The sequence below is a fragment of the Schistocerca serialis genome, chromosome 4 (genome assembly GCF_023864345.2).
Source record: "Schistocerca serialis cubense isolate TAMUIC-IGC-003099 chromosome 4, iqSchSeri2.2, whole genome shotgun sequence".
NCBI classification, from domain to species: Eukaryota; Metazoa; Arthropoda; class Insecta; order Orthoptera; family Acrididae; genus Schistocerca; species Schistocerca serialis.
In genome coordinates this window covers 432,861,463-432,889,080 of record NC_064641.1, presented here as the reverse complement: position 1 = coordinate 432,889,080, position 27,618 = coordinate 432,861,463, and the positions used below count along the sequence as shown (strand labels likewise).

The following is a 27,618-nucleotide window of genomic DNA, read 5'->3' as shown; positions in this document are numbered from 1 at the left end:
CGGGAGCCTTTGGTTTGGAGCCGAGGGTCTCAACCAGAGGCTTCGTCTGTGACGGTCTCGGCTGCAGATTTCTAGACTTGCGCTATTGAGTGGGGAATTGTGGTACGCCCCTAGATAGGTCAGGGATACACTACACAAAGGAAGCGGCTACTCGGGTAGCAGAGTACTTGTGGCGTGCATACGGGGGTTTTTTAGGCTAGGTAGTAGTGCGAGGTGTTCTGATGAACACTCACCAGTCGACGTGCAGCCAGGGAAATCAGGACTCGCTCAGTGTAAAGACACTTCAGCTATCAAGATATTAGCAGTAAATTTTCAGAGTGTTCGGAATAAAGTTCCTGAATTTACTATCCTCCAGGAAGCGTGTGGCGCGCAAGTTATTCTCGGGACTGAGACCTGGCTGACCCCTGAGATAGGAAGTTCTGAAATATTTAGTGAGGGTTGAAACGTGTATCGGAAGGACAGATTAGACACCGTAGGGGGTGGTGTCTTCATTGCAGTTGACAAAAATATTGTGTCCACTGAGGTCGAAGTAGAGTGTGATTGTGAATTTATCCGGACACGTTTAACAGGGCTAGGGGAAATAAAGTTAATTGTGGGGTGTTATTACCGGCCACCAGATTCCACCGTGACAGTTCTAGAATCATTCAAAGGGAGTATACATTTTGTATCTCAGAAGTACCCGGATCATGCTATATTAGTCGGAGGCGACTTCAACCTACCTATTATAGGCTGGGATGTCTATGGATTCATTACAGGTGGAACAGACAAGCTGTCTTGTGAATTACTTTTGAACACATTATCCGAAAACTGTCTTGAGCAGCTAAATCGACAGCCAACGCATAATGGAAATATTTTAGATCTGGTAGCCACGAACAGACCAGACCTCATCGACGGTGTCAGAGTTGAGACAGGGATTAGTGATCATGAAGTTGTCATTAAGTCTATAGTTACGAAAGTTAAAAAGTCGGTCAAGAAGGCTAGGAGAGTATTCTTACTAGAAAGAGCAGATAAGCAGTTGTTAGCATCCCACGTAGTAAATGAATCGACTTTATTTACTTCCGGTACGATGGACGTGGAAGAATTATAGGCAAATTTTAAACACGTTCTAAATCACGCATTGGACAAGTATGTGCCGAAAAAGTGGGTTACGGACGGAAAAGACCCACCGTGGTTTAACAGCACAATTCGGAGAATGCTCAGGAACCAAAGGCAGTTGCACTCGCGGTACAAGAAAGATCGGTAGAATGAGAACAGGCGAAAGTTAGTAGAGATTCGTGCTGCTGTAAAAAGAGCGATGCGCGAAGCATTCAACCACTACCACCGTCATACCTTAGCAAAAGATCTTGCTGAAAACCCAAGGAAATTCTGGTCTTTACGTAAAATCGGTAAGCGGGTCGAAGGCTTCCATCCAGTCACTCACTGATCAGTCTGGCCTGGCAATGGAAGACAGCAAAACGAAAGCTGAAATTTTAAATTTAGCATTTGAGAAATCTTTCACTCACGAGGATCGTACAAACATGCCGCCGTTTGAGTCTTGTGCAGATTCCCGTATGGAGAACATAGTGATAGACAACCCTGGGGTTGTGAAGCAGCTGAATGGGTTGAAGATGAATAAATCGCCGGGTCCTGATGGGATCCCAATTCGGTTTTACAGAGAGTACTCCACTGCATTGGCTCCTTACTTAGCTTGCATTTATCGCGAATCTCTTGCCCAACGTAAAGTCCCGAGCGACTGGAAAAAAGCGCAGGTGACGCCTGTATATGAGAAGGGTAGAAGGACGGATCCTCAATATTACAGACCAATATCCTTAACATCGGTTTGTTGCAGGATTCTCGAACATATTCTCAGTTCGAATATAATGAATTTCCTTGAGAGAGAGATGTTGCTGTCCATGCATCAGCACGGCTTTAGAAAGCATCGCTCCTGCGAAACCCAACTCGCCCTTTTTTCACATGATATCTTGCGAGCCATGGATGAAGGGTATCAGACGGATGTCAGATTCCTTGACTTCTGGAAAGCGTTTGACTCGGTGCCCCACTGCAGACTCCTAAGGTACGAGCATATGGGATTGGTTCCCAAGTATGTGAGTGGCTCGAAGACTTCTTAAGTAATAGAAGCCAGTACGTTGTCCTCGATGGTGAGTGTTCATCGGAGGTGAGGGTATCATCTGGAGTGCCCCAGGGAAGTGTGCTAGGTCCACTGTTGTTTTCTATCTACGTAAATGATCTTTTGGATAGGGTGGATAGCAATGTGCGGCTGTTTGCTGATGATGCTGTGGTTTACGGGAAGGTATCGTCGTTGAGTGACTGTAGGAGGATACAAGATGACTTGGACAGGATTTGTGATTGGTGTAAAGAATGGCAGTTAACTCTAAATATAGATAAATGTAAATTAATGCAGATGAATAGGAAAAAGAATCCTGTAATGTTTGAATACTCCAATAGTAGTGTAGCGCTTGACACAGTCACGTCGATTAAATATTTGGGCGTAACATTGCAGAGCGATATGAAGTGGGAGAAGCATGTAATGGCAGTTGTGGGGAAGGCGGATAGTCGTCTTCGGTTCATTGGTAGAATTTTGGGAAGATGTGATTGATCTGTAAAGGAGATCGCTCATAAAACTCTAGTACGACCTATTCTTGAGTACTGCTCGAGCGTTTGGGATCCCTATCAGGTCGGATTGAGGGAGGACATAGAAGCAATTCAGAGGCGGGCTGCTAGATTTGTTACTGGTAGGTTTGATCATCACGCGAATGTTACGGAAATGTTCAGGAGTTCAGGTGGGAGTCTCTAGAGGAAAGGAGGCGTTCTTTTCGTGAATCGCTACTGAGGAAATTTAGAGAACCAGCGTTTGAGGCTGACTGCAGTACAATTTTACTGCCTCCAACTTACATTTCGCGGAAAGACCCCAAAGATAAGATAAGAGAGATTAGGGCTCGTACAGAGGCATATAGGCAGTCATTTTTCCCTCGTTCTGTTTGGGAGTGGTACAGGGAGCGAAGATGCTAGTTGTGGTACGAGGTACCCTCCGCTACGCACCGTATGATGGATTGCGGAGTATGTATGTAGATGTAGATGTAGATACTAGACAGGTGTTTTATGGTCAAATGCAATAACGTGTTCTGCAGGCTTAACTAATTTCTCTACTTTTAAACACGAGTTTCTCTCGGTACTGTGGTCCAGTCCCTGTACGTGTAAAGTTATGGTCTCTTCTACACCTGTTTTAAGCAATTAATTCTGTTTCGCGACGCAAACTTCTCTGTCATTCAGCATCCACTGTCGTTTTCTCGTTCACTATCGTTTGCAGTTGTAATGCGGCCATAATTCGAAACTTTGTCACATTAAAACCATGGGTACCATCCGTACTTGAATCCGAGACAAGTGCCATTTATGGCCAAGGGCTCTATAGAGCCGCTCTTACAGTTTTACTACCACAAGTACATTGTGGGACTAGCCCTACTCTTAGAAAGGTTACTGTGGAGAAACGGCTAACCACAGTCTGCGGTATTGTTTGCAGAATGAATTTTCACTCTTTAGCGGAGTGTTCGCTGATTTGAAACTTTTGTGAACTGTCCAGTCCTGGTTGGAGTCCTGCTCCAGCACAGTTTTAATCTGGCAGAGAACTTCAAATCAGCGTACACTCAGCTGTAGAGTAAACATTCATTCTCACCCTTACAAATTTTTCTGCAGTTTTTCTAGGTTTTTTCAAGTTATTTGTCTTTTAGTTTTATGTTTTACTTATAGATTTATGTTTGATATTTCTTTGTTGACAAGCTGAATTGATTAACCAAGTGTTTACAGAGGTCCCTTCTTTCTTGTATTGCACGACAATTTTATCTGAATATTACTAACGTATCATTGTATATTTAATTTATTTTACCTGTGATACCGTACTACAGATGAGAAGTTCCTTATGTGGTAAGTTTTTTCGTTCCAGGAACTAAATAACCAATGTATATCACGTCGTTTGGTGGGTTAAGAAGCAGAGATGCAAATCGGTTTATGACAAAGATCCCTTCATAAAAATTCACAACATAATGATATCCTTAATGCAATTTCAGTCACTTGATGTTATGCTGAGAAAAAGAGTAACATAGATCTTTGGATTTATTTGCAGGAGAAGCTGTATATGTCAACCATCGTATGGACTCCAAATATAGAACCACCGACAGAGAGCGCTTTCCTGACGGAATCTCCCATTTCAATTTTGAACGAAGGCCGTTTTGCGAAAGTGCCTCTCATGATCGGTGTCACTTCTGCTGAACTTGGTGAGTGTGAAATGATTATGCATTAGTATAAATGGAGCACATGCCCAAAATTTACTCCCTGAAGTGAGCGCTTACTGAATCTAACTCTTCTTTCTTCAGGTTTCAGCATCCTCAGCCAGTCAGAGGTGATCACCAACCTGAACGAAAAATTTGAGCAAGTCGTGGGCCCCTGTCTTCACCTACCGACAACCGAAGAGCAGACAGAAGCTGCCTTGAGAATTAAAAATTTTTATTTTGTCAACGAAACTATCTCTGCAGAAAATCCAGAGCCATTAGTGCAGGTGAGTCAATACTTAAGTAATCTTTTTCTACTGTGCGATAGCTGTAACAAAAGGATGACACGAAAATTAACGATCTGGTTGTAAAAAAACCTGAGAGGTTGGTTGTCTTTTTAAATGCTACTATACGGGTACCCACCTTTATAGGAATGATGTTCAGACCGTGTGCTGCGCCATTTGCGCTGTTAGTAGTGTTACTGTCGTGACTCTCTGTCAGTCGCCGGTACGGGTACGGCGACGCAGGATTGAAATACAAGCATCAGCGTCCATTACAAGCGCAGACCTTTAACATGAGTCTGAGCAAGGTCAACAGGGCTTTAATCGTAAAGCTGTTCGCAACAGCGCTGCTGCTCTTAGCGAGTATCAAGCACTAAGTTTGAGGCATTAAAGGAATGCAAAGGGGTGCTTTTTGTGCACCACAGCTGACGAACATGATCGCAAAATTCGAATAACTGGCTACCTGGGAATTGTTCATGAGAGAGGCCGACGGACAATTGCGCCACAAATTGATGAAAAGTTACTGCTGCCAGGGCTGAGAATGGTAAACGCAATGTGCGATCTTCAAGCAGCTGAACTTTCCACGCTCCACCATTCCCGGGCAGCAGTAGAGCAAAGTCTAGTGCGGTTCCAGGTTGTAATTGATGCAGATGGTCGTCACACTGAGCAGCGTGTGTAGCCTTAAACGTAGACGCGGTGAAACACGCACCCAGTAAGAAAGAATAAAAGGGTGAGGGGATGTGGAGGGTCGGGGAGGAAGGGGGGGGGGGCAGAAGTTGTGTGGTACTTCATCTTGTGGCTGTTATACTTGGAAACAGTGGTCACAGAGTTGGAAGCACTGAGCTCTACAGGAGCAATACAATAAAAGACGTAGATTATTAAAACATTTGTTTCTTAAATAAGACAAGGCACCAAGATGGCTAATTGCAGTGAACGGCACAAACAGAGCTCTTGCTTTAGGAAGAACAGTTTCAATTAAATGGGTTTCACGAGTATCTTTCACTGCAATAAGTTCTAGACAATTTTTCTTTTCGAAAAATTGAAGGCTTCTAATTCCAAAGAGTCGTGTCAGTGTTAACTGCATGTACCCTTGTTAATTATTTTGTTACAATTCGGGATCACAAAGTTCATGACTGACCAGTGATACAGTTAATTAATTGATAGAAAACCTCATAGCCTTGAGTACGCAACTGTGACTCTCAATAAAACAGTTAGGTTAAATACTTAAAGCAAGTAACACAGCCTCAAGCAAGCTTCCATCATTAACTACCAGCTAATACGCAAATATACTTTGACCGACGGTAGTCGTAACTTACCATGCGAAGAACAATTAGTTTAAAAACTTAAAAGCAAAATAACACATCACTAACAAAGTGACCATTACTGCCCAGCAGCAAATTTACTTACTATACGAGACGTGATTTACTAAAAGAACCCCAAAGAACAACTGGCGATATGAGTATATGAAGAAGCACATATTTCATAAGCACAGACGGCCGTAACTGACGAGTAAAAGAAACAATTCGATTAAATATTTAAAACAAATAGCACTGCATCAAAGAAGAACCGATTATTGCCCAGCAGCTAACTTACTGACGCAATGACAGGTGTTATACGGAGAGAACGCCCAAGAACAACTGATAATATGAGTTATGAATAATCAAATACTGTTCAAACACCAGCGGGCCTAACTGACCAGTATAAGAACAATTAAATCCAATCTTACAAGAAATGTAACCTAGTATGAGCCAAGCGGTATACATACGTGGCACGCCAAACTTTCAGTAAGCTTACAAACAGTGAAAGCCGATGTTTTAGGCCCCATTTTCCAGTTGCAGATGGCTCCCCATGCTGTAGGTAATTCACAGAGAGCATAGAAAAAAAGATTCTGCGTAATTTACATTGCTCATCTGCCACAAGCCAACCTTAACGAACGCCACTGTGTACACAACTGCGTGTAACATAGACACTCCGAGTCACATCAGTATCTTCCAAAATTTCGATACTAACTCACACGTGGGAAAACAGAGCACACGCTCGTCTTCGAGGGAACTCCCCTTCACAACCCAAAGCAGATGTAAGTCTTAAACACGGAGCAAGGTTACGACGATCTTGGAGACAGTCAAAGAACTTCTTTGTAAAGTTCGGGAATGCTCACTCTAGTTCCACAGGCAAGGAGTATTCCAAACCAGAGATCAGACCTTATCACAACGCGGTGCGACAACCAAAAGCCCCACGCCGACAGACTTCCTCGTCTGCAGCATAGGTCTTCCGCTGACAGCGGCCACCCATCTCTCCTCGCGCTGTCCTCCTACGACCGTGTACACAACACCAATTTCCGAAGCTAGCCACCCGCAGCGTGCCCGAGGTTCACTACAGCCGCCTACCTCTGTCCATCACGTCTGACTTCAGACTTTATACTTACTGTTTGCGAGTCGTACCCTTTTTCCTGGAGCCACGTATCAATATATTTGCTTGTCTCAATCAACACCGGGCAGAATCGATGGGCACTCACCACATGGTACGCAGTTAACAAGTGTTACCCTCTACTGTGGAAACAGAAATGTTTCCGTTCAACGATTTATTCGTTATTTCTCTTCCGCTTGTTCTTATAAATGTTTCCACAAAGTTTCATTGTCCTACGATCACCCATTTATAATCATCCTGTACTACTAAAATGATAATTGAGACATACGAGGGCATGCGGACGAATACCTTTGATGTAGGTTTTGTGGTCGCCAAAGGACTGAAACACGCTACAATGCGCTTCGAACCAATCAACGGATGGATGTCCATATTAAGATTAAGGGGAAAATTTTTCAGTATAACAATTATAGACGTACCTGCACCCACAGAGGAGGCAAATGAACGACAGAGGGATGAGCTTTACAGCAAGGTAGAGCAGTTGTATGATCAGGCTCCCAAACATGGTGTTAAGATCTTAATAGGAGACTTGAATGCAAAAATAGGAAAAGAAGAAGCATTTCAAATAACTATAGGAAGACATAACCTCCATGAAATATTGATATTTAAATGACAATGGAGTTAGGGTTGTAGATTTTGCTGTAAGTAAGACATGACTGTCAGAATTACATGTTTTCCACGCAAAAAGATACACAAAGAAACACGAATGTCACCAGATGGACAAACTATATTGATTGACCGGAGGCACGGATCAGACGTAATGGATGTTAGGAGCCAACGTGGACTGCAGTTCAGACCATCACAGAGTGAGAATTAAGTGCAGGCAAAGGATCTAACTATTGGTAAACATTAAGGTCACAAATAGAAGAGTCTTCACATTAAGAAATTAAAGTCAGAAGAAATACGGAGAGCATATCAGACGAAAATAGAAGAGGAGATTAAGAACGATACCAACACATCAAATGAACATATAGAAATAATGAGGAAAAAAATGTAAGACTGCAATCCTCGAGGCAGCTGGGGAGGTTTTAGGACTTATACGGACTCTAACGAAGGCAGGTTGGTTTGATGAAGAACGTATGAGAAGAATTGAGGAGCGTAACATAACACGAATGAAATTATTTCAAAGAAGAACTACAGAAAATCTGGATGACTAGAATAAGAAGTGCCGTGTAGCTAAGAGGGTTTGCAGAAAGAAGAAAAGAGCACTAGAAAAGAAAAAAATGGAAGAAATTGAATAGGTAGTAGAAGAGAAATGTACCAAAAGATTAAAGAAGGAAAGGCTGGGTTTCAGGCCAGAACAAATATATGTAGAAATAAAGAAGGGGATTTGATAGGGGAAGTAATAAAATACTCGACGGATGGGTAAAATACTTCGAAGAGTTACTGAACCCAGAAGTAGAAAGATTAGAACAAGGAGAACTGTTGGAAATAACTTATTATGGACCAGAGGTCTTAACACCAGAACCCACACTGGAGGAAGTGATATAAGCCATTAAGGCTTTAGAAAATAATAGGACACCTGGAGAAGATCAGATCCAGGCTGAACTTCTCAAATATGGTGGAAAGCAATACATAAAGTAATACTGAACATATGGCAGGAGGAGAGCATGCCAATGGAGTGAAAAACGACTATTATGTGACTTATATATAAAAAAGGAGATAAGTTAAACCGCCAGAATCACCGAGGAATATCCCTGCTAAGTACTACATATGCTAACTAGGAGGCTTACTCCCTATGTGGAAGAGAGAATTGGAGACTATCAGAGTGGCTTTAGAAGAAATAGACCGACAACTGATCAAATATTCACATTACTCATACTACTTAAAAAATAAACATACATCAGCTTTATAACGATTTTAAACAAGCCTATGGTAGCATCTCAAGAGTGACATTGCGGAATGTGATGGAAGAGGCAAAGCTCGTTAAACTTTCTATGATGACCCTCAGTAAAACCAACTTTAAAGCAAAAATACAGAGCGAATTCCCCAGAGAAGAAGGGACTGAGACAATGTGACAATATCTCCTCACTGCTATTCAACCTCTGCCTGGAAAAAGTCATAAGTCAGATAGAGATAAATAGAGGGGGAACCATTTGTAATCGTTCACAGCTGTACCTAAAATACGCAGATGATCTCGCATTACTCGGGCGAAACACCGTTATGCTGGCTGATGCCTATCAACAACTGGAGAGAGGTGCAAGGGAACTTGGCCTGTTAGTCAATGTCGAAAAGACCAAATATATGGCAAAGACCAACCAGCGAAACCTACCAAATCTCAGGATAGCCTACAAGAAGTTTGAAAGGGTGAGAGACTTCAAGTACCTCGGATCGACTATCACAGAAACAAATTACGTCAGCAGCGAGGTGAAAGGTAGAATAGCAGCAGGCAACAGATGCTACTTTGCCCCACTTCCCATGCTTAGGAGCTCACTTCAATCACGAAAACATAAAATCCTCATTTACAAAACAATTGTAGGGCCAGTTGTTATGTGTGGTGCCGAGACATGGACCATGACTACAAATGAGGAATGGATCCTTAGCATTTGGAGAGAAAGTTTCTGCGTAAAATATGCGGCCCAATATACGATCAAGAAGGTTCACGCATCCGTACGAATGCAGAATTAGAACAACTTTTTGATAAACCTGAATTGTCAGTATCATTAAAATAAGAAGACTGCGATGGGCAGGACACGTGGTCAGCATGGAGGAAGATAGAAGATGTAAGAAGATTTTTGATGGCAAGGCTCGAGGCAAACGGCGGAAGGGACGTCCCAGAAAAAAATGGGTGGACGGAATTGAAGAAGGCATGAAAAAGGTTGGGTGCCAGAGAATGGAAAGTCCTGGACAGGATAGAATAGCAGGATATTGTGATGCAGGCCAAGGCCTTCCGAGGGCTGTAAATCCTAGTAGTACTAAGTGGTAGTAGTAGCAGTAGGGAATGGTAGTCACGTGGTTTTCATTTTCATTTACGCTGTTTCAGCACGAAAGGATCATGAAACATGTCGATGTTGTTTGTTCTCCTCCACATTCGCACTCTTCAGTATGACATATTCCCCAGCTTTTTTCAGTTTCAGCACTTCGTTGACAGGGAACCAGCAAATTCGTTTTCAAACCTGGTACACTGAGTTCGATTTTGAGCTGGTAAGAGGCACATGTGGATTGTGGAATTCATTCTTCAGACATTTATAAAGCATGTGTTGCCACTTTGATGTTTATTATAAAAATCAGGCACTGCCAGTGCAGCTTCGCTGGGTAACGCCTGAAAATGAACCTGTAAGGTTTGAAACTAGTCGCCTAATGTAAATACTGCAACTGTTGGCAAAATGATCAATAAACACATTAAGATACTTTCCAGCGATAGTTACCTCGGCGGAGACCATATCTGCAGCAGTTTACGTCTTGGCTGTCTAGAAAACGTTCCACCTCGAAAATCATCTCGTTGTTCTTCTCGAAATACGTGGCTCGCAGTGGCTCCTTGATCCGGAGAAAGAGGAAGACGTTACATGGTGCGGTACTAGTTGAATATAGGGTTTAACGCAAAATTTGATAGCCCAAAGCTGCTGTGTGTGTGTGATCGTGGTCTGTGCAGAAAGAGGTGAAGCGTTATTGTGGAACGGAAGCAAATCTATAACAACGTCATGCGACGCTTCGTCATGTCAGTCTCCTGGGACCTATCGGGAGAAGTCAGTATTAAATTTCTGTGACGGTACGCCCCTTACGAGCGTAATCTGTTAGCGGCACACTGTGGCAACAAAAAAACTTCAGCATCGTCTGGCTCGATGACGGTTAGGTCTTCAGCTATCTCGGCGGTGCTGAACCCGCATTTTCCCACAGCTGCGACAGTCCTTCTGTCACCTCGGTTCCCTGGTCTGTTTGAACCGGTGCAGCGGTCACAGAACCCATCAGACGGCGACCTGTGTCACGTGCAAAATGACACGGAAGATGCTGAAATTTGCCATTTTGCCCACTATCGCCTTGATTGTGATGTCCCAGGCGTCAACCGCCAGAGCCCTCACCTCTCTAGCGATCTTCTCAAAGGGACGCATTACCACTTCGTCATTCAGTCTTGTTTGGTCACACTTCGTTTCCTTAATGCAGTCATCATTAATTCATTCATTCATCTGTGAGTTTTGAAACAGAACTCTGTTACAACTAACATCCATTCAACGTTCAGTTATTGCAGCATCAAGGACTAATTTTCATCTAAAAACATACGTAAAGCTCAGACAGTATCAGAACAATCTGCACAGCTGTTGCATACTTGAAGTCCACATTAGATTTTCTATTTCTGATGGAAGCTCAGAATGCGTACACTGGCTTTTTGTCACATGAAGTGCTGAGAAGCATAATGTAAAATGTGATGTAATGTGAATGACTTTTTACCGGGTCAAGCTCTCTCAATTTTTTCACGCACCATTATAATATTACAGCTTGCTTGATGAGTAACCTAGGTAATTGTTGACTGCTCCTGACGTTTGAAGCTAAATTAATATCTACAGAAGATGATTATCATATTTCTCAGCATTTCAGTGTTATTACACTGTACATTAATAAGAAGTCAGGAACTTTAGATATTAATTATAATCGTATGTTGACCTTCACACTGCAACCTCTAAAGAGAGTTCACCACAAAGTATGCCACCTTAGATACAACAACCAGTTGTTCTGTATGTAACATTTACTTAGTACCCTGTGGCTAGTCCATACTTTAAAATGTACTTAAGACGGATTCAGACTTGCCTCGGAGCTTTATGTGCCCCATCCTTTTGTTCCCTGGGAGCTCCAATCTCCTACTACAAATGCACAGTTTGTAACTTTGTCATCAACTGCCTGGACTGGCACAAAAATGTTCAACTATTATCATGCGATTTAAAATAATTAATACTGGAAATACTAGTGAGATGCACATTCCCTAAAGATCAAAATAATGTTAGCCTGAAAATAAAAAAGAATCAGCAGTGCTTGGCAGTTGCTGTGGTTTCACGTAGTCAAAGATGGTACTGTTACAGCTGCATGGATGACAATTAAGCCAGTAAACGATGAATCCCATTGATCAATACTTAGAAGAAAAGCTAAAGCATCATAAATGTCATCAACGGCAGTAAATTTCGGATCATCGAAGTTTCTGTGTTACAAACAGTAGTTACAACAACACGTATTCTTGGCAACTGGTCTCATCGGAGGCAGCTAAGTCACCTTACCAATGGTGTATTATAATACTGCATTATTGCTGTACACTTCCAACAGTCCAACATCGACTTTTTCACCCTTGTTCTCCTACAAATTCACAAAACGAATTACTGTACAGCACTCTACTTTGTACATGGACTGTACCGCTTTTTATTGGGTCCTCTACGCTGTGGTACGGCACAGTAACACGGAGATTTCAGAGTGTACCAAGTTTATAGACTCGTACCTCGAAACAAACTGAAAATTAATTATGTAACTTCCTTTTTTCTACGATATAGTAATTGTAACTTTACGATTACCCCTTATGTGAAGTATACTACTGGCCATTAAAATTGCCACACCAAGAAGATATGCGGATGATAAATGGGTATTCATTGGACAAATATATTATACTAGCACTGACATGTGATTACATTTTCACGCAATTTGGGTGCATAGATCCTTAGAAATCAGTACCCAGAACAACTACCTCTGGCCATAATAACGGCCTTGATACGCCTGGGCATTGAGTCAAGCACAGCTTGGATCGCGTGTACAGGTACAGCTGCTCATGCAGCTTCAACACGATACCACAGTTCATCAAGAGTAGTGACTGGCGTATTGTGACAAGCCACTTGCTCAGCCACCATTGACCAGACGTTTTCAATTAGTGAGAGATCTGGAGAATGTGCTGGCCAGTTCAGCAGTCGAACATTTTCTGTATCCAGAAAGGCCCGTACAGGACCTGCAACATGCGGTCGTGCATTATCCTACTGAAATGTAGGGTTTCGCAGGGATCGAATGAGGGGTAAAGCCACGGGTCGTAACAAATCTGAAATGTAACGTCCACTGTTCAAAGTGCCGTCAATGCGAACAAGATGTGACCGAGACGTGTAACCAATGGACCCCATACCATCACGCCGAGTGATACGCCAATATGGCGATGACGAATACACGCTTCCAATGTGCGTTCACCGCGATGTCGCCAAACGCGGATGCGACCATCATGATGCTGTAAACAGAACTTGGATTCATCCGAAAAAATGACGTTTTGCCATTCGTGCACCCAGGTTCGTCGTTGAGTACATCATCGCAGGCGCTCCTGTCTGTGATTCTGCGTCAAGGGTAACCGCAGCCATGATCTCCAATAGTCTATGCCGCTGCAAACGTCGTCGAACTGTTCGTGCAGATGATTGCTGTTTTGCAAACGTCCCCATCTGTTGACTCAGGGATCGAGACGTGGCTGTACGACCCGTTACAGCCATGCGGATACGATGCCTGTCATCTCGACTGCTAGTGATACGAGGCCGTTGGGATCCAGCACGGCTTTCCGTATCACTCACCTGAACCCACCGATTCCATATTCTGCTAACAGTCATTGGATCTCGACCAACGCGAGCAGCAATGTCGCGATACGATAAACCGCAATAGCGATAGGCTACTATCCGACCTTTATGAAAGTCGGAAACGTGATGGTACGCATTTCTAGTGCTTACACGAGGCATCACAACAACGTTTCACCAGGCAACGCCGGTCAACTGGTGTTTGTGTATGAGAAATCGGTTGGCAACTTTCCTCATGTCAGCACGTTGTAGGTGTTGCCATCAAAAATGGTTCAAATGGCTCTGAGCACTATGGGACTCAACTGCTGTGGTCATAAGTCCCCTAGAACTTAGAACTACTTAAACCTAACTAACCTAAGGACAGCACACAACACCCAGCCATCACGAGGCAGAGAAAATCCCTGACCCCGCCGGGAATCGAACCCGGGAACCCGGGCGTGGGAAGCGAGAACGCTACCGCACGACCACGAGATGCGTGTTGCCATCGGCGCCAACCTTGTGTGAATCCTCTGAAACGCTAATCATTTGCATATCACAGAATCGTCTTCCTGTCGGTTAAATTTCGCGTCTGTAGCACGTCATCTTCGTGGTGTAGCAATTTTAATGGCCAATAGTGTAATTACGAAGCGACTGAACATACTAATAAGGTAACCCCGTCATATATAGAAAAAACGTCAGGAAGTAGCTTTATTTACATAAATTCAAATCGTTACCTCAGTGACAGCAGCTACCCAAGTCAATGGTTTCATTAACGGAAAGTCCTAAAGTGACAGTGACGAGCTGCCGTGCAATATTGACCAAAAGAAAGAGACGAACAACGAATACGGTCACCTGGACGTTTGAGCAGTAGTTAGCAAACAGTTTTACATATTGACAACAAGGGACAGAATGTCACTGTGGTGCGACTGTAAGTTCTACGACACAGAATATTAGCGTTCAATGTGACTATTAAGATACCTAGTAGGTTTCATATGTGATCCCGCCTACAGTGCGCTAACAACGCACTACCGTTACACCAGCTCTGACAAGTTCATTACTAACTGTAATGGTATCTCGGAATTGGTCCCCCTAGTTACAGCCACGGTATCCAAATCGCGCACATCAGCGATAGTTATTTCTGAAGCGAGTTAATACTCTTTGCTGCACTGGATTTCTTGTTCACCTTAGTGTATATTGTATGCATTAATCTTCCAACTGAACCATTCGCCGCTGTGAAAATGACTCATAGTACTGACAAGCTTTACTCCGTCTATGAACTCTCCAGAAGCTGTCCTGCAAGAGAAGATAGAGAGGAAAATGAGTACGAAGGAAGACTTGTGGTATTAGTAGGTTGCTGCTGTCAGTCAGTTTGCAGTTGGTGTGAAGATGGATCAACTGAAAGAGTACACTTTACGTGTCATACGCGCCGTAGATAGAATCCAGATAAAAAAAAGTTAAACATCGATCTAATGAACTGAGATATTAGTCGTAGTGACTACATTGATCCAAAGAGACAGCTTACTGTCAAGCGTGAAACAAAAACGAAAGACATAAGTGGAAATCCATCCATTTACAAAATACAGGTAAATGCGCAACAAAAAAGTAAAATATAGGTTACACACATTTGTGTGATGGGAGAGATCTGTCAATTTAACGGACAGAAATTTCTTCTGAAACCAAGATCGCTAAATATTATTTACTCCAGAACGACCGGTTTCGTAAGCAACTTGGTGTCATCTTCTGATCTACAAACATAAAAAAGGATAAGTGATAGTACAAGTCGAATTTTAACATATGCCAAAAGAACAGTTTTACAGAAACAGTAGTATATAATAAAATAAATTTCATACCTTCGGAAATTTAAAGTGCATACATATGAATCACAAAGCGATAACACATTACACTCGCAATGAGCAGTAAGCACATTGGCTTTTCAGTAATAGGAAGATCAAAATATAAAATACAACAGTTTTCACGGGTTTTCCGCTGGATGACGTACGAATTCCACGATATTTTCTCGGAGCAACTCTCCGACAGCTTCAGGTGGTCCAATCACGCTGGTGGCTAGGTACGACGGACGGTATCGCCACGTCGACTCCCCTGTATGTAGAACACGCGCGCGAGGAATGCGCAGGGGTGGAGATGACGTATGCCCAGTTATTTGCCAATGGATGGCGCCACACTCCAACGCCCTCTGCCACAAATTACAGAGGCTCCCTCCTGCGCGTGCGCTGTACACTATTTTTACTATGAGTGCGGCCAGATCTTACTCACTAAAAAACCGAAATAGACCAACGTTACGACGAACCTGTTATCGAAAAAACTGGATTTTCTCGTCGTGATTTAATAGTAGCCAATGTAAGCTTCCAGACTGTGCTCAGTTGAATCCTGCATCCCCATTGATGAGATTATCAGCTGAACGAATATGTATTGATTATTTAATGATGCAATCCCAGAAAGATGATGCCGGGGAAAAAAACTTCAGTCTTTTCGTAAATCGTGCTATCTCCTGTATTCAGACAGTGTTCTGCAATTGCCGACTTCTCCGGTTGGCGTAGGAGTGTACGATACTGATGTTCATCACAGCGTTCTTGTACTGTGCGACATACCTGCGATACATATGCCGCCCCACAAAGGTAGGGAATTCTATACAAACCACTTTTAGTCACGCCAAGATCATCCTTAACCAAACCCAACAGGTTTCTGCTTTTCGCAGATGGCTGAGCGACACACCATATGCCACATCTTCCGTGGACTCTTCGGATTCTTGACGCATGGCACCAAATTACGGCAGAAAGGCCAAAGTGGTGAGCGTCTCCCTATCTTTACTCTGCTCCATAGAGTGAACTCGCTTGAGTCTGAATGCCTTACGTATCTGTCACTCAGAATAACCGTCCGCATCTCGTGGTCTCGCGGTCGCGGTCTCGCTTCCTAATCACGAGTTCCCGGGTTCGATTATCGGTCGGGTCTGGGGTTTTCACCTGTCTTGAGATGACTGAGAGTTTGTGTTATCCTCATCATTTCATCATCATTTATGAAAGTGGCGAGGTTGGATTCAGCAACGGTTGGGAATTTGTACGGACGCTGATAACCACGCAGTTGAAACGCCCCACAAACAAACCATCATCATCAGAGTAACCGTTTTGTCGGAGCACTGTCTTCAAATGTTGTATCTCAGTCGACAGGCTTTCAAGATCCGATACCACATGCACTCTATTAACTGAATGCGCATGATCCACCATCGCATTGAGCCGGGTGATGGCAGCTTGTGGCCTGCAAATACTGATTTGTATGCGTTGGCTTGCGGTAGACCATGTGTCCCAAGGTTCCATCTGCTTTCCTTCGTAGCAAAACATCAAGAAAAGTAAAAGTACCATCTTTCGTGACTTCCGTTGCGAAATTTATATGCGGATGGGGCGAATTTAAATGTTGAAGAAACCTAGGCAAAGTATCAAGCCCATGTGGCCACACCAAAAATATATCTCCGACACACCGCCGAAAAAAAAGAGGGTTTGAGAGTGACTGACTGTAATAATTTTTCTCCAGTCCTCCATAAAATAATTGCCCATCACAAAGAGACAGAGAGCTACCCATGGCGACACCGTCCACTTGTTCAGAATATTGGTCATGGAAAAAGAAGTTATGAACATCAGCGTCACACACGCCTACGCCAACCGGAGAAGTCGGCAATTGCAGAACACTATCTGAATACGGTACAGGCCATGATTTACGAAAAGACGAAAGTTTTATTCTCACCGTCATCTTTCTGGGACTTCTTGGCGCGCGTGTTCTATATACAGGGGCGTCAATGTGGCGATATCGTCCGTCGTACCTAGCCAACAGCATGATTGGACCACCTGAAACTGTCGGAGAGCGACTCCGAGAAAATACGAATATTATGGAATTTGTACAACGTTATCCGGCGGCAAACCCGTCGATACTGTTTACAACATAGCGCTAAATTATTCGCTGTAATAAGGCTGTTTTGTGGCTTTGGTCTTAGTACCACTGTATCCACGTAGACATTATTGTATACTTGCGTTTTCTATTTAAATGTAACTAATTTGTGATATGGCAGTGTACTTCTAGAATTTTCCATATATTTACTGTTCGCACACCTGTTCTTTAAATGTATCTAATTATCACCCGGTGTCTGCGATTCCGCAGCCTGTAGTTTTTAAAATTAACTTTTTTTTAATAATTTTGTATGCGCATTTACATCTGCCATTAACTGTCAATTGCAAGATTATAATCTTCGATCTTTTGTTTCACGAATGTTCGTCTAAATAACTTTCTTTTAAATTTACAGACGATATTGTAAATTCTTTGCATTAAGCGACCTTGTAATTATTGGTGCTATAGGTCGCACTTTTAATTACAACATTGTGACAATGACAGTCAACAGTATGACAATAGCCATGTTAAGTAAAACAGAACGAGCTAAATAGGAGCTCACAAACACAGTCACTTATCATTTGATGAGCCTTTCAACCCTAACAACCCTACTTCGCACTCGTATTTGTGGTGTTGATACAATAATACTAACTTCACTGTGATTATTATCGTTCTGGACAGTTCCCCGCAAAATCACGAAATTTATTTGAAACGTATAAGGCTATTACCTATTCTAATAATTCAAGTGTAATTATCAACATTAATCTTTTAGCTATTTTTGATCGGAATAATGCTCCTCTAAGTACTCAGTAAAACAATCTCTTACCCAAATCACCAATGAAGTCTCTTGAATTATTCACGTTTCCTATGTTGTTCTCCCGGTTACCATTAATCTTCTGTTTCAAATCAAATACTGTTTCACGTGATCAACTCAAAATTCTGCCTCCACTCGAGTAAATTACATAATGAGTACATGAAAACTCACTCAAGTTAGAAGTAAGGAATAAAAAAAAGGCGCTTATTGTCAATACCAAAGTGCCCAGTTACTGTCTACCTGGTTCCTAGAGAACATATGTTAAATTTATAAAACTATAAAGCAGATGTTACACTTTTTTGTCGAATACTCGTCTAAACACGAGATTGTTTCAGGATGGTTGAAATTGCAGAACCAAGAGACGTTACATGCAACTGATTTTTCACTTCTACACGTTTTACTTACTAACTATTTCGTTAACGTAGCAGCATTTTTTAAATATTTGAGTACCATTTCGTAACAAGATTGCCTTATTGCATCAGCTGAACGAAGACATCACCTTCTTCGAGCCGACTGATTCCTTGGTCAGAAAACTGACCCAGTTAGCTGACGTACCAGTGTATTACTACGAATTCGACTATCATGGGCCTAACGTTCCTACAAATGAATGGGGTAAGTGGTTGACTACATACATGTTTTCAGCGATAATTTAACGCATGGCATTATATCTTAATGTTGACACTTAAATTATTTTTCTGTTCATAAAATATGCCTTTTTATTTTATCCATAGTAACATGTTGTTGAAGCAATAAAAGTGTTTGTGAATGTAGATTAAACATCTTCTTCAGAATGGAGCCACACGTACCCATAGCTACGCGTCACTTCTGTGTACTACATGTCCAAGTTGGTGACGTGGTTTAACGAAAAGACATTTATCCATTTACGAGAGTAGGTAGCCCCACACGTTATCAGATTTTGTCTGAGGCAGAAAATGTTTTGCTTACAAATTGCTGTACTCTGACACAGAGACTGTAGCTTCTTTCAGTCATCGTTTAATGTGGTGGAGTGCTTAAGCCTCTGGAATCGTGATTCGATGAGTTTAAAATCCTTCTCGGACAAGCAGGAGTACCATATTTCTCCTGAATCGATTACAACGAATTACATTTCGATCCTCGGAAGAGGACAGGTCCGACTTCTTCGCCATTCTTGTGACATCCATGGTTTTGGACCGTCTATAATCCGACATTACTTCTTTCTTTCGTCTATTTTTCTTCTATTAATTTCCACTTTCTGCAAAAATTAGATCCACGTCTGACGTCAGCAACAGTTTCGAGCAAACTAAGGGAACTAACGCTAAGTAGGGCTTACGAAACGTAAGACTTACTGATTTGCTGTCTCTTTTAGGAAAAATGTCCATCCACGAGGAAACTTCTCAAAGTAATGTAAGGGTCATCCACTTGCGGGCTGGAAGCCCCTTGTGTTTTGTTAGGGTGATAACCGAGGAGCATTTCTGGCGTCACTAGACGCAATAAAACAGAATTAAATATTACTTCACTTATTCCTCTGCGTACAACTCGTTGCCGCATCTTTGTCGGAATTTGGTGCCTTGGCACTTCGCTGCATCAGCCCTGTGCTCAGGTCAGTGACTTTTAGTAAACGGGCTGCCGCCCGTGGTGCGGAAGGCAGGCCCCGTCGGAGGCTTATGGCGGAGGCGACGGTGGCCACAGCGCGAGTACGTGGTGTATCACATGCCGCTCTTGCAATAGGTTGTTCTTTCTAGGTCACTGCCCAACTTCTTCCATCAATTGGACTGCTATGTCTGATGCTGTGAGATCGTGATGAATGCTGATCCTAACCGCAGGTTCGGTAGGCCGTCTACCCCAAGCGACGCTAGAGTTGGAGCAGTTTGTTCCCCGGGCTGGCGAGACGATACTAGGCCCCTGGACCATCCATCAGCGGCAGCTGGTACTCGACGATGACTTCTATCATCCGTCGTAATGGATCAGTGGTCATCTTGTAACGTGGCAAGAGTATGACCGACATAGGAACAATCTCATTCACAAGGTGTCACAACACAATAATCCGAGAATCGATGGCGAAAGATGTGAACGCCATCGATCCTACTGATCGATTGCCTCTACCACAGCGAGTTGGAGTATTTTTGGTGTTAAGGAGACGTTTATCGTTATAACCGAATCGGTTCCGCTTTTTACGAGTTTTCAGCGATCTATCTTCCTGCTACATTAGCTTTATTTTATTTTACTTTTTTTCGGTCATCAGTCTTCTTACTGGATTAATGCGGCCCGTCACGAATTCCTCTCCTGTGACAACCGCTTCATCTCAGAGTTGCACTTGCAACCTACGTTCTCAATTATTTGTTGGATGTATTTCAATCTCTGTCTCCCTCTACAGTTTTTGCCCTCTCTAATACCATAGAACTAATTCCATGACATATTAAAAGGTGTCCTATCATCTTGTCCCTTCTCCTTGGCCGGCCAGAGTGGCCGTGCGTTTCTAGGCGCTTCAGTCTGGAACCGCGTGACCGCTACGGTCGCAGGTTCGAGTCCTGCCTCGGGCATGGATATGTGTGATGTCCTTAGGTTAGTTAGGTTTAAGTAGTTCTAAGTTCTAGGGGACTGATGACCACAGCAGTTAAGTCCCATAGTGCTCAGAGCCATTTGAACCATTTGAACCTTCTCCTTGTCAGTGTTTTCCACTTATTTCTTCCTTCTTCGATTCTGTGCGATATCTCTTCATTCCTTACCTTATTAGTCCACTTAATTTTCAACATTAGCCTGTTGCGCCACATCTCAAATGCTTAGATCCTCTTCTGCGTCGATTTTTTCCACAGTCACTACTCAACTACCATACATTGCTGTACTCCAAACGTACATTCTCAGAAATTTCATCCTCAGATTAAGGCCTATGTTTGACACTAGTAGACTTCTGTTGGCCAGGAATGCCCTTTTTGCCCGTGCTAATATGCTTATGACGTCCTTCTAGCTCCGTCCATCATTCGTTATTTTGCTGCCTAGGTAGCAGAATTACTTAAGTTTATCTACTTCGTAACAATCAATCCTGATGTTAAGTTTCTTGCTGTCCTCATTTCTGCTACTTGTCATTACTTTCGTCTTTCTTCGATTTACTTTCAATCAATATTCTGTACTCATTAGACTGTTCATTCCATTCAGCAGATCATTAATTCTGCCTTGCTTTCATTCAGGACAGTAATTTCATCAGCGAGTCGTATCATTCATATACTTTCACTTTGAATTTTAATTCATCTCCTGAACATTTCTTTTATTTCTATCATTGGTTCATCAATGTACAAGTTGAGCAGTAGGGGGGAATGACTACATCCCCATCAACCCATTTTAATATGAGCACTTGGTCGTAACTGTTATTATTCCCTCGTGGCTTTTGTACGTATTGTTTACTAGCCGTGTCTTTCTACAGTTTACGCCTATTTTTCTCAGAATTTCGAAAATCTTGCACCATTTTACATCGTCGAACGATTTTTCCAGGTCGACAAATCCTATGAACGTGTCTTGATATTTTGTAATTTTGCTGCCTCTCTAGTGCTTTTACCTTTTCTAAAGCCAAACTGATCGTCATTTAGCACATCCTCAATTTTCTTTTTGATTCTACTGTATATGATTCTTATCAGAAAATTGGATGCATGGGCTGTTAAGCTGATTGAGTGATAATTCTCGCACTTGTCAGCTTTTGCAATCTTCGGAATTGTGTGGATGATATATTTCCGAAAGTCAGATGGTATGTCGTCAGACTCATACACAATACACACCAACGTAACTTTGTTTCCCTTTTACCCAACGATTTTAGAAATTCTGATGGAATGTTATCTATTCCTTCTGCCTTATTTAATCTTAAGTCTTCCGGAGCTCTCTTAAACTGTGATTCTAATACTGGGTCTCCTATGTCTTCCAAATCGACTCCTGCTTCTTCCTCTATCACATCAGACAAATCTTCCCCCTCATAGATGACTTTGGTGTATTCTTTCCACTTATCCGCTCTCTCTCCTACATTTAACAGTGGGATTCCGGTTGCACTCTTATTGTTACCACCCTTGCTTTTATGGGCACCGAAGGTTGATCTGACCTTTCTGTCTGCTGAGTCAGTCCTTTCGACAATCTTTTCTTTTTTGATTTCTTCACATTTTTCATGGAGCCATTTTGCCTTAGCTTCCCTTCACTTCCTATTAATTTCATTTTTCAGCGACTTGTATTTCTGTGTTCCCGAATGTCCCTGAACATTTTGTACTTCCTTTTTTCATCGATGATATGAGGTATTTCTTATGTTACCCACGGTTTCCTCGCAGTTACCTTCCTTGTACCGGTATTTTTCTTTCCAAATTCTGTGACTGCTCTTTTTAGAGATGTCCATTCCTCTTCAACTGTACTGCCTACTGAGCTGTTCCTTATTGCTGTATCTACAGCGCTAGAGAACTTCAAGCGAGTCTTATTACCCCTTTGTACTTCCGTATCCCACTTTTTTGGGTATTGATTCTTCCTGACTATCTTGAACTTCAGTCTACTCTTCATCACTACTACTTTGTGATATGAGTCTATATCTGCTCCTGGGTACACCTTTCAATCCAGTATCTGATTTCTGCATATCTGTGTGACCCTGATGTAATCTAACTGTAATCTTCCTATGTCACCCGTCTTTTTCAAGTATGTCTCCTCCTGTTGTGATTCTTGGGCAGATTATTTGCTAGCTGAAATTTATTACAGAACACAATTAGTCTCCGTTCTGTCTCATTTCTTGTCCCTTGCCCATATTCTCCTGAAACCTTTTCTTCTACTCCTTCCCCTACAGCTGCATACCAGTTTCCCGTGACTATTAGATTTTCTTCTCCCTTTATGTACTGTATTACCTTTTCAATGTCCTTATACAGTTTCTCTATCGCTTCGTCTTCATCTTGCGACGTCGGCATGTGTATATGAAGTATCGTTGTCGTGTTGGTTTGCTGTCGATTTTGACAAGAACAACTCTATCATTGAACACTTCACTGCAACACACTCTTTGCCCTACCTTTCTATTCATAACAAGTCCTACTCCGTTAGACGATTTTCTGCTGTAGCTGATATTACCGTATACTTATCAGACTACAAATTGTTGTCCCTTTCCATTTCACTATAGTGTATATAGATTGAGCCTTTGTATTTCCTTTTTCTGATTTCCTAGCTTCCCTGCCGCAATCATGCTTCTGAAGTTCAAAGCCTCGACTCTTATAACATCATCATTTCGTTGACTACTCAAACTTTTTCTCATGGTTGCCTCCCCCTTGGCAGCCCCTCCCGGAGATTCGAACGGGGGACTGTTCCGGAATCTTGTGCGACTGCAGAGATCATCACGATATTTTTTTTAACTACAAACCGCATGTCCTTTGGGAAAATGACATGTGTCTTTAATGCAGTGGTTTCCATTGCCTTCTGCATCCTCACGACCTTGACCATTGCTGATCCTTCGTCTTTAGCGGCAGTTTCCCACCTCAGGGTCAGGAGAGTGCCCTGAGCCTCTATGCGCTCCTCCGCTATTTGGAAAAGGCCGTTGGCAGAATGAGAGTTACTTCTTATGCCGGACGTCTGCGGCCGCCAATGCTGATTATTAATCGAAGTTTAAGTGTAGATTGGTTTCGAACCCGTGACTGAGGACGTTTTGATTACTAATCAAAGACGCTTCACCTCTTTATTTCTGGGTTGCAACTGCTTTGTCAAACCACTGATATGCATTACTGTGTCCTCCTTAGCGATGTTACGAGAATAACGCAGGCACATTGGCCAGCACTCCTCCAACCACTTTCCTCTGAGCTTGCGCAGAGTCACCCATAGAGGCGTTGATGCCGCACAGCAATGACCCACTAACTGTGTCGAAATGTTTACACCTATCGGCTGCCTCGTATTGATATTTCTGTGTGGTTGAGCAGTGCTGTTCTATTCGAACGTAGTGGTTTTCACTCTGCTATTTATATGACTCTCCTATTCCCTTACTTTCTTGATCCGTTACCGTAAGGTACACATTATTACAGAGGTCAACTAACTTTTATTAAATGCTGTACTACGATTCAAAGTGTCTCGGATGTATGTCACCATTTTTCAACATACGCGCTGTAAGAAACGCCAGGGACGTTCTGACAATCGTTGAATTCCTCGACGGTAGAAATCCCCTCCTTGGTCTCAGAGCCAAGTGAGAATCGCTGAACGTTCTCATCGTTGCAAAATCTCTTTCCGCTACATGTATTCATTCAGCATGGGGAAAAGATGGAAACCGCATGGCGCGAGATCAGGATTGCCCTATCAGCATGTCGCATGTCAGTGTGCCCTTGGTCAAATTGTTCTCATCATGGCCCCATGGCTGGGCGCGACACTGCATTTGGTCCATGTTCTGAAAGAAATTAACTAAGAAATTGAGAGCTATTTAAATTTTCTGTTAGCATGAATCGTACTGCCAGCGCACTTCAACTTTGGAGTTTGTTTCCAGTTGCTGCGCCATTTTAATCACAGACTGTGAAGCACTTGTTATCGGCATCACAGCAGAACGATGTCCGCAAGAACAATGTGCTCTCTAGTTGCACAGTGGTATTAGCACGGGAAGACATATGTAACAGTTTCTGAAACCCCTTCGAATAACTTGTTTGTTCAGTCTTAGCGAAATGGAAATCTTTGCACAACGGCATGTAATTTATGAAGTACTAATTATCGAGATTACAAATGTGAAAGCTAAAATAATGAAAGCACTTCATCTTTCAAAAGTCTGGTGTTTTAATATACGTGGTACTTTACTTCTTGCTGTAACATGTAATTCATAATAGTTTAATTATGACGAATTAATCAGTCAGCTAAGCAGTCCTTGACATCATACTTTACTCTGTTCTAGGCTCTGTGCTTAACCAAAGATCGTGCCCCCGTTGATAACATTCACCACCACTTAAATGAGGAGTTATTTCAGAATTTTTTGCTGTTGAAACATGTAACCGTATTTGCATAATATTCATCCACAGTGCTTTAATATAATAGTGTCAGTAAAAGGCAGAACCGGAACACAGATTTTTTTTTATAAGTGGCTACGCGTCATGTTGCATGCTCATATTGTTTTAGCAAAGTTCAGAGTGTGATCAACATAACTTTTCAGGCGTCATACATAGCGGAGAATTGCCGTCTCTTTTTGTGCGGAAGGATACTGAGTATAATTTGGATCCAGAGTCCGAGGAGGACCGAGTACGCAGAAATGTTTTGCGCCTTTGGACCAACTTTGCAAAATTCGGGTATGTGTCCATAAAATAAGCATAAGCTAAGAAATATTATCTTATTCTCGCACTACTATTACTTTCTTGAGATTGTTGATGTTATGTCTGTTCTAAAACAATATTAACGTCTGGAATTTCCGGTTTAAGCTTTCTATTGTTTGCCCAAACCGCTTCAGACAAAGCTGTCATCATTCACTCAATCTTTCTCCCTAAAGTAATCATAAGTTTCAAAAGTGCCAAAGTTTAAAGACGTTAATCCCAGAAGACTATAATGCACTGTCCAGTCACATTAATGTGACCACCTTTCAAAACCCACAATAAGCCCGGTTTGCAGCGTGGACCGATCCGAGACGAGCCGGATCGTACTCATTAAGATTCTGGAAAGTAGCGAGAAAGATATAGAGCCATTTGGACTCCAGTGCCATGGCCAGCTGCGCTGTAGAACTCGGTTGAGGACCTTTGGCACGGGGACAGCCCGATCGAGGTGGTCCTACTGATTATCAATTCGGTTTAAATCCAGGGAGTTTTGTGACCTAATCCTGCTGCTCTTTGAATCACACACGTCCACTTCAAGCTGTATGACACATTTGTAGTTTCCATGGCACCGAGGAAAAATTCACTGCACGGGGAGGGGGGGGGGGGGGGGGAGGGGGGGGTCTTCAAGGCTAGATGCATATTTGTGTTGATCTATCAGCATGACAAAGTCACCAAGGAAAACGCTCGAAAACATTAAAAAAGACCGTAACGCTCACTCCTCCGGCCTGGACCCTTCTGAGTGGTTGGTTCCAGTCTGTTGGAGCATAAGATGTTACTCGTCTGAAAATGCCGCTACTCGCCACTCACTGGACGTCTAGTTGCGGTACGGGCGTGTAAATTCTATCCATCATGCCGATGACCAGTAGTCAGTGTAAGTTCTATCCTTTGGCGCCGATGAAAAGTAGTCAGCATTGGTGCATGAACAGGGACCTACCATGGAGGCCCATACGCAGCAGTGGTCTAGTGGCTAGCATTGCTACCTCTGGATCACGGGGTCCCGGGTTCGATTCTTGGCCGGGTTGGGGATTTTATCTGCCTGGGGTCTGGCTGTTTGTGTTGCCCTCAATATTTCATCATCATTCGTGACAGTGGCTATATTCTGATCATGTAAAAAAACTTGACTGCGTAAAACTTGGGATTTTGTACGGGCGCTGATAACCGCGCAGTTGAGCGCCTCACAAACCAAACATCATCCATACGCAGCAACGTTCGCTAAATACTCGTTGAGGAGACACTGTTGGTAGCCTCTTGCATCATCTGGGCTGTCAGTGGCTCAATAGTTGCACGTCTGTTGACCAATATACATCTCTGAAGTTATCTTCAGCCCTGTCATCTACGGCCAGTGGTGTACAAGAATAGCCTCAACGCAAAATTTTGGATAGCATCATTTCGCCATGCACGGCATACTTGTAGCACGGCGGCACGCGAACTATTTACAAACTTAGCCGTTTTGGAAATATTTTCACCATTGACCCGAAAGCCAATGCTCATGACCTTCTGGACTGACATGGCGCCTCAAACTGCGCAGCCACTGCGCGCGGCTCACTGTAACACTATCGGCACAAGTGTGAACGAATTAAAACTACAACATCGATTTCGTAGAAATAACAGGAAATATTTAACGTAGAACACGACTTTCCCTTGGTGTGTAAGAAGTGAAGACAGGAAATATTAGACCCAATGAAAGCTTTGAAAAAGCATAAGAAACCAGCGTGCGGCTGACACTCCTGTTTTGTACTCTTCCAGGAACGACTGACACTTCTGTTCGCACTCTTCCAGGAACCCTACGCCCGAGGCGGATCCCGTGGTCTGGGAGCCGTATGACCTGACCAGCCGCAGCTACCTGCTGATGCAGGCCAACTTCACGCTCGCCCACAATAAGGACAGCGAACGCATGGACTTCTGGAACCAAAATGTGCCGCTTCTGCCGTACCCTGGCACATACTAGTGGGAGATGTGTTCAACAACTACAGGCCACACGGCGTTACGCAGTGCACCATAAAACATACTGTGATGCGTTTGATAATACTCCCATTAGTCATTCTTTCCAAAAATTTCTGTAGATATCACACAGCTGAATTTCATTTTCATCATTGCTCTGTTATGTACCTGTAATGCTACTTTGTACACTCTAACGTATCGTTGAGAATGCAGATACGATCCTGTCCTTGAAAGTATATACACGAAATGAAAATGTGGATG

The 27,618-nt window shown here is 42.8% G+C and overlaps 1 protein-coding gene across 1 annotated transcript in view; it reads left to right on the top strand.

The window, feature by feature from the left end:
• LOC126474517 (venom carboxylesterase-6-like) overlaps nt 1–27,364 on the top strand; it is a 55,514-nt gene extending 28,150 nt beyond the window's left edge. The window contains exons 4-8 of the mRNA XM_050101987.1: nt 4,118–4,268; nt 4,368–4,549; nt 18,652–18,781; nt 25,266–25,398; nt 27,196–27,364. Coding sequence (XP_049957944.1) covers nt 4,118–4,268; nt 4,368–4,549; nt 18,652–18,781; nt 25,266–25,398; nt 27,196–27,364 — 765 coding nt within the window. The remainder of the gene's footprint in view (nt 1–4,117; nt 4,269–4,367; nt 4,550–18,651; nt 18,782–25,265; nt 25,399–27,195) is intronic.
• The last annotated feature ends 254 nt before the right edge of the window (nt 27,365–27,618 follow it).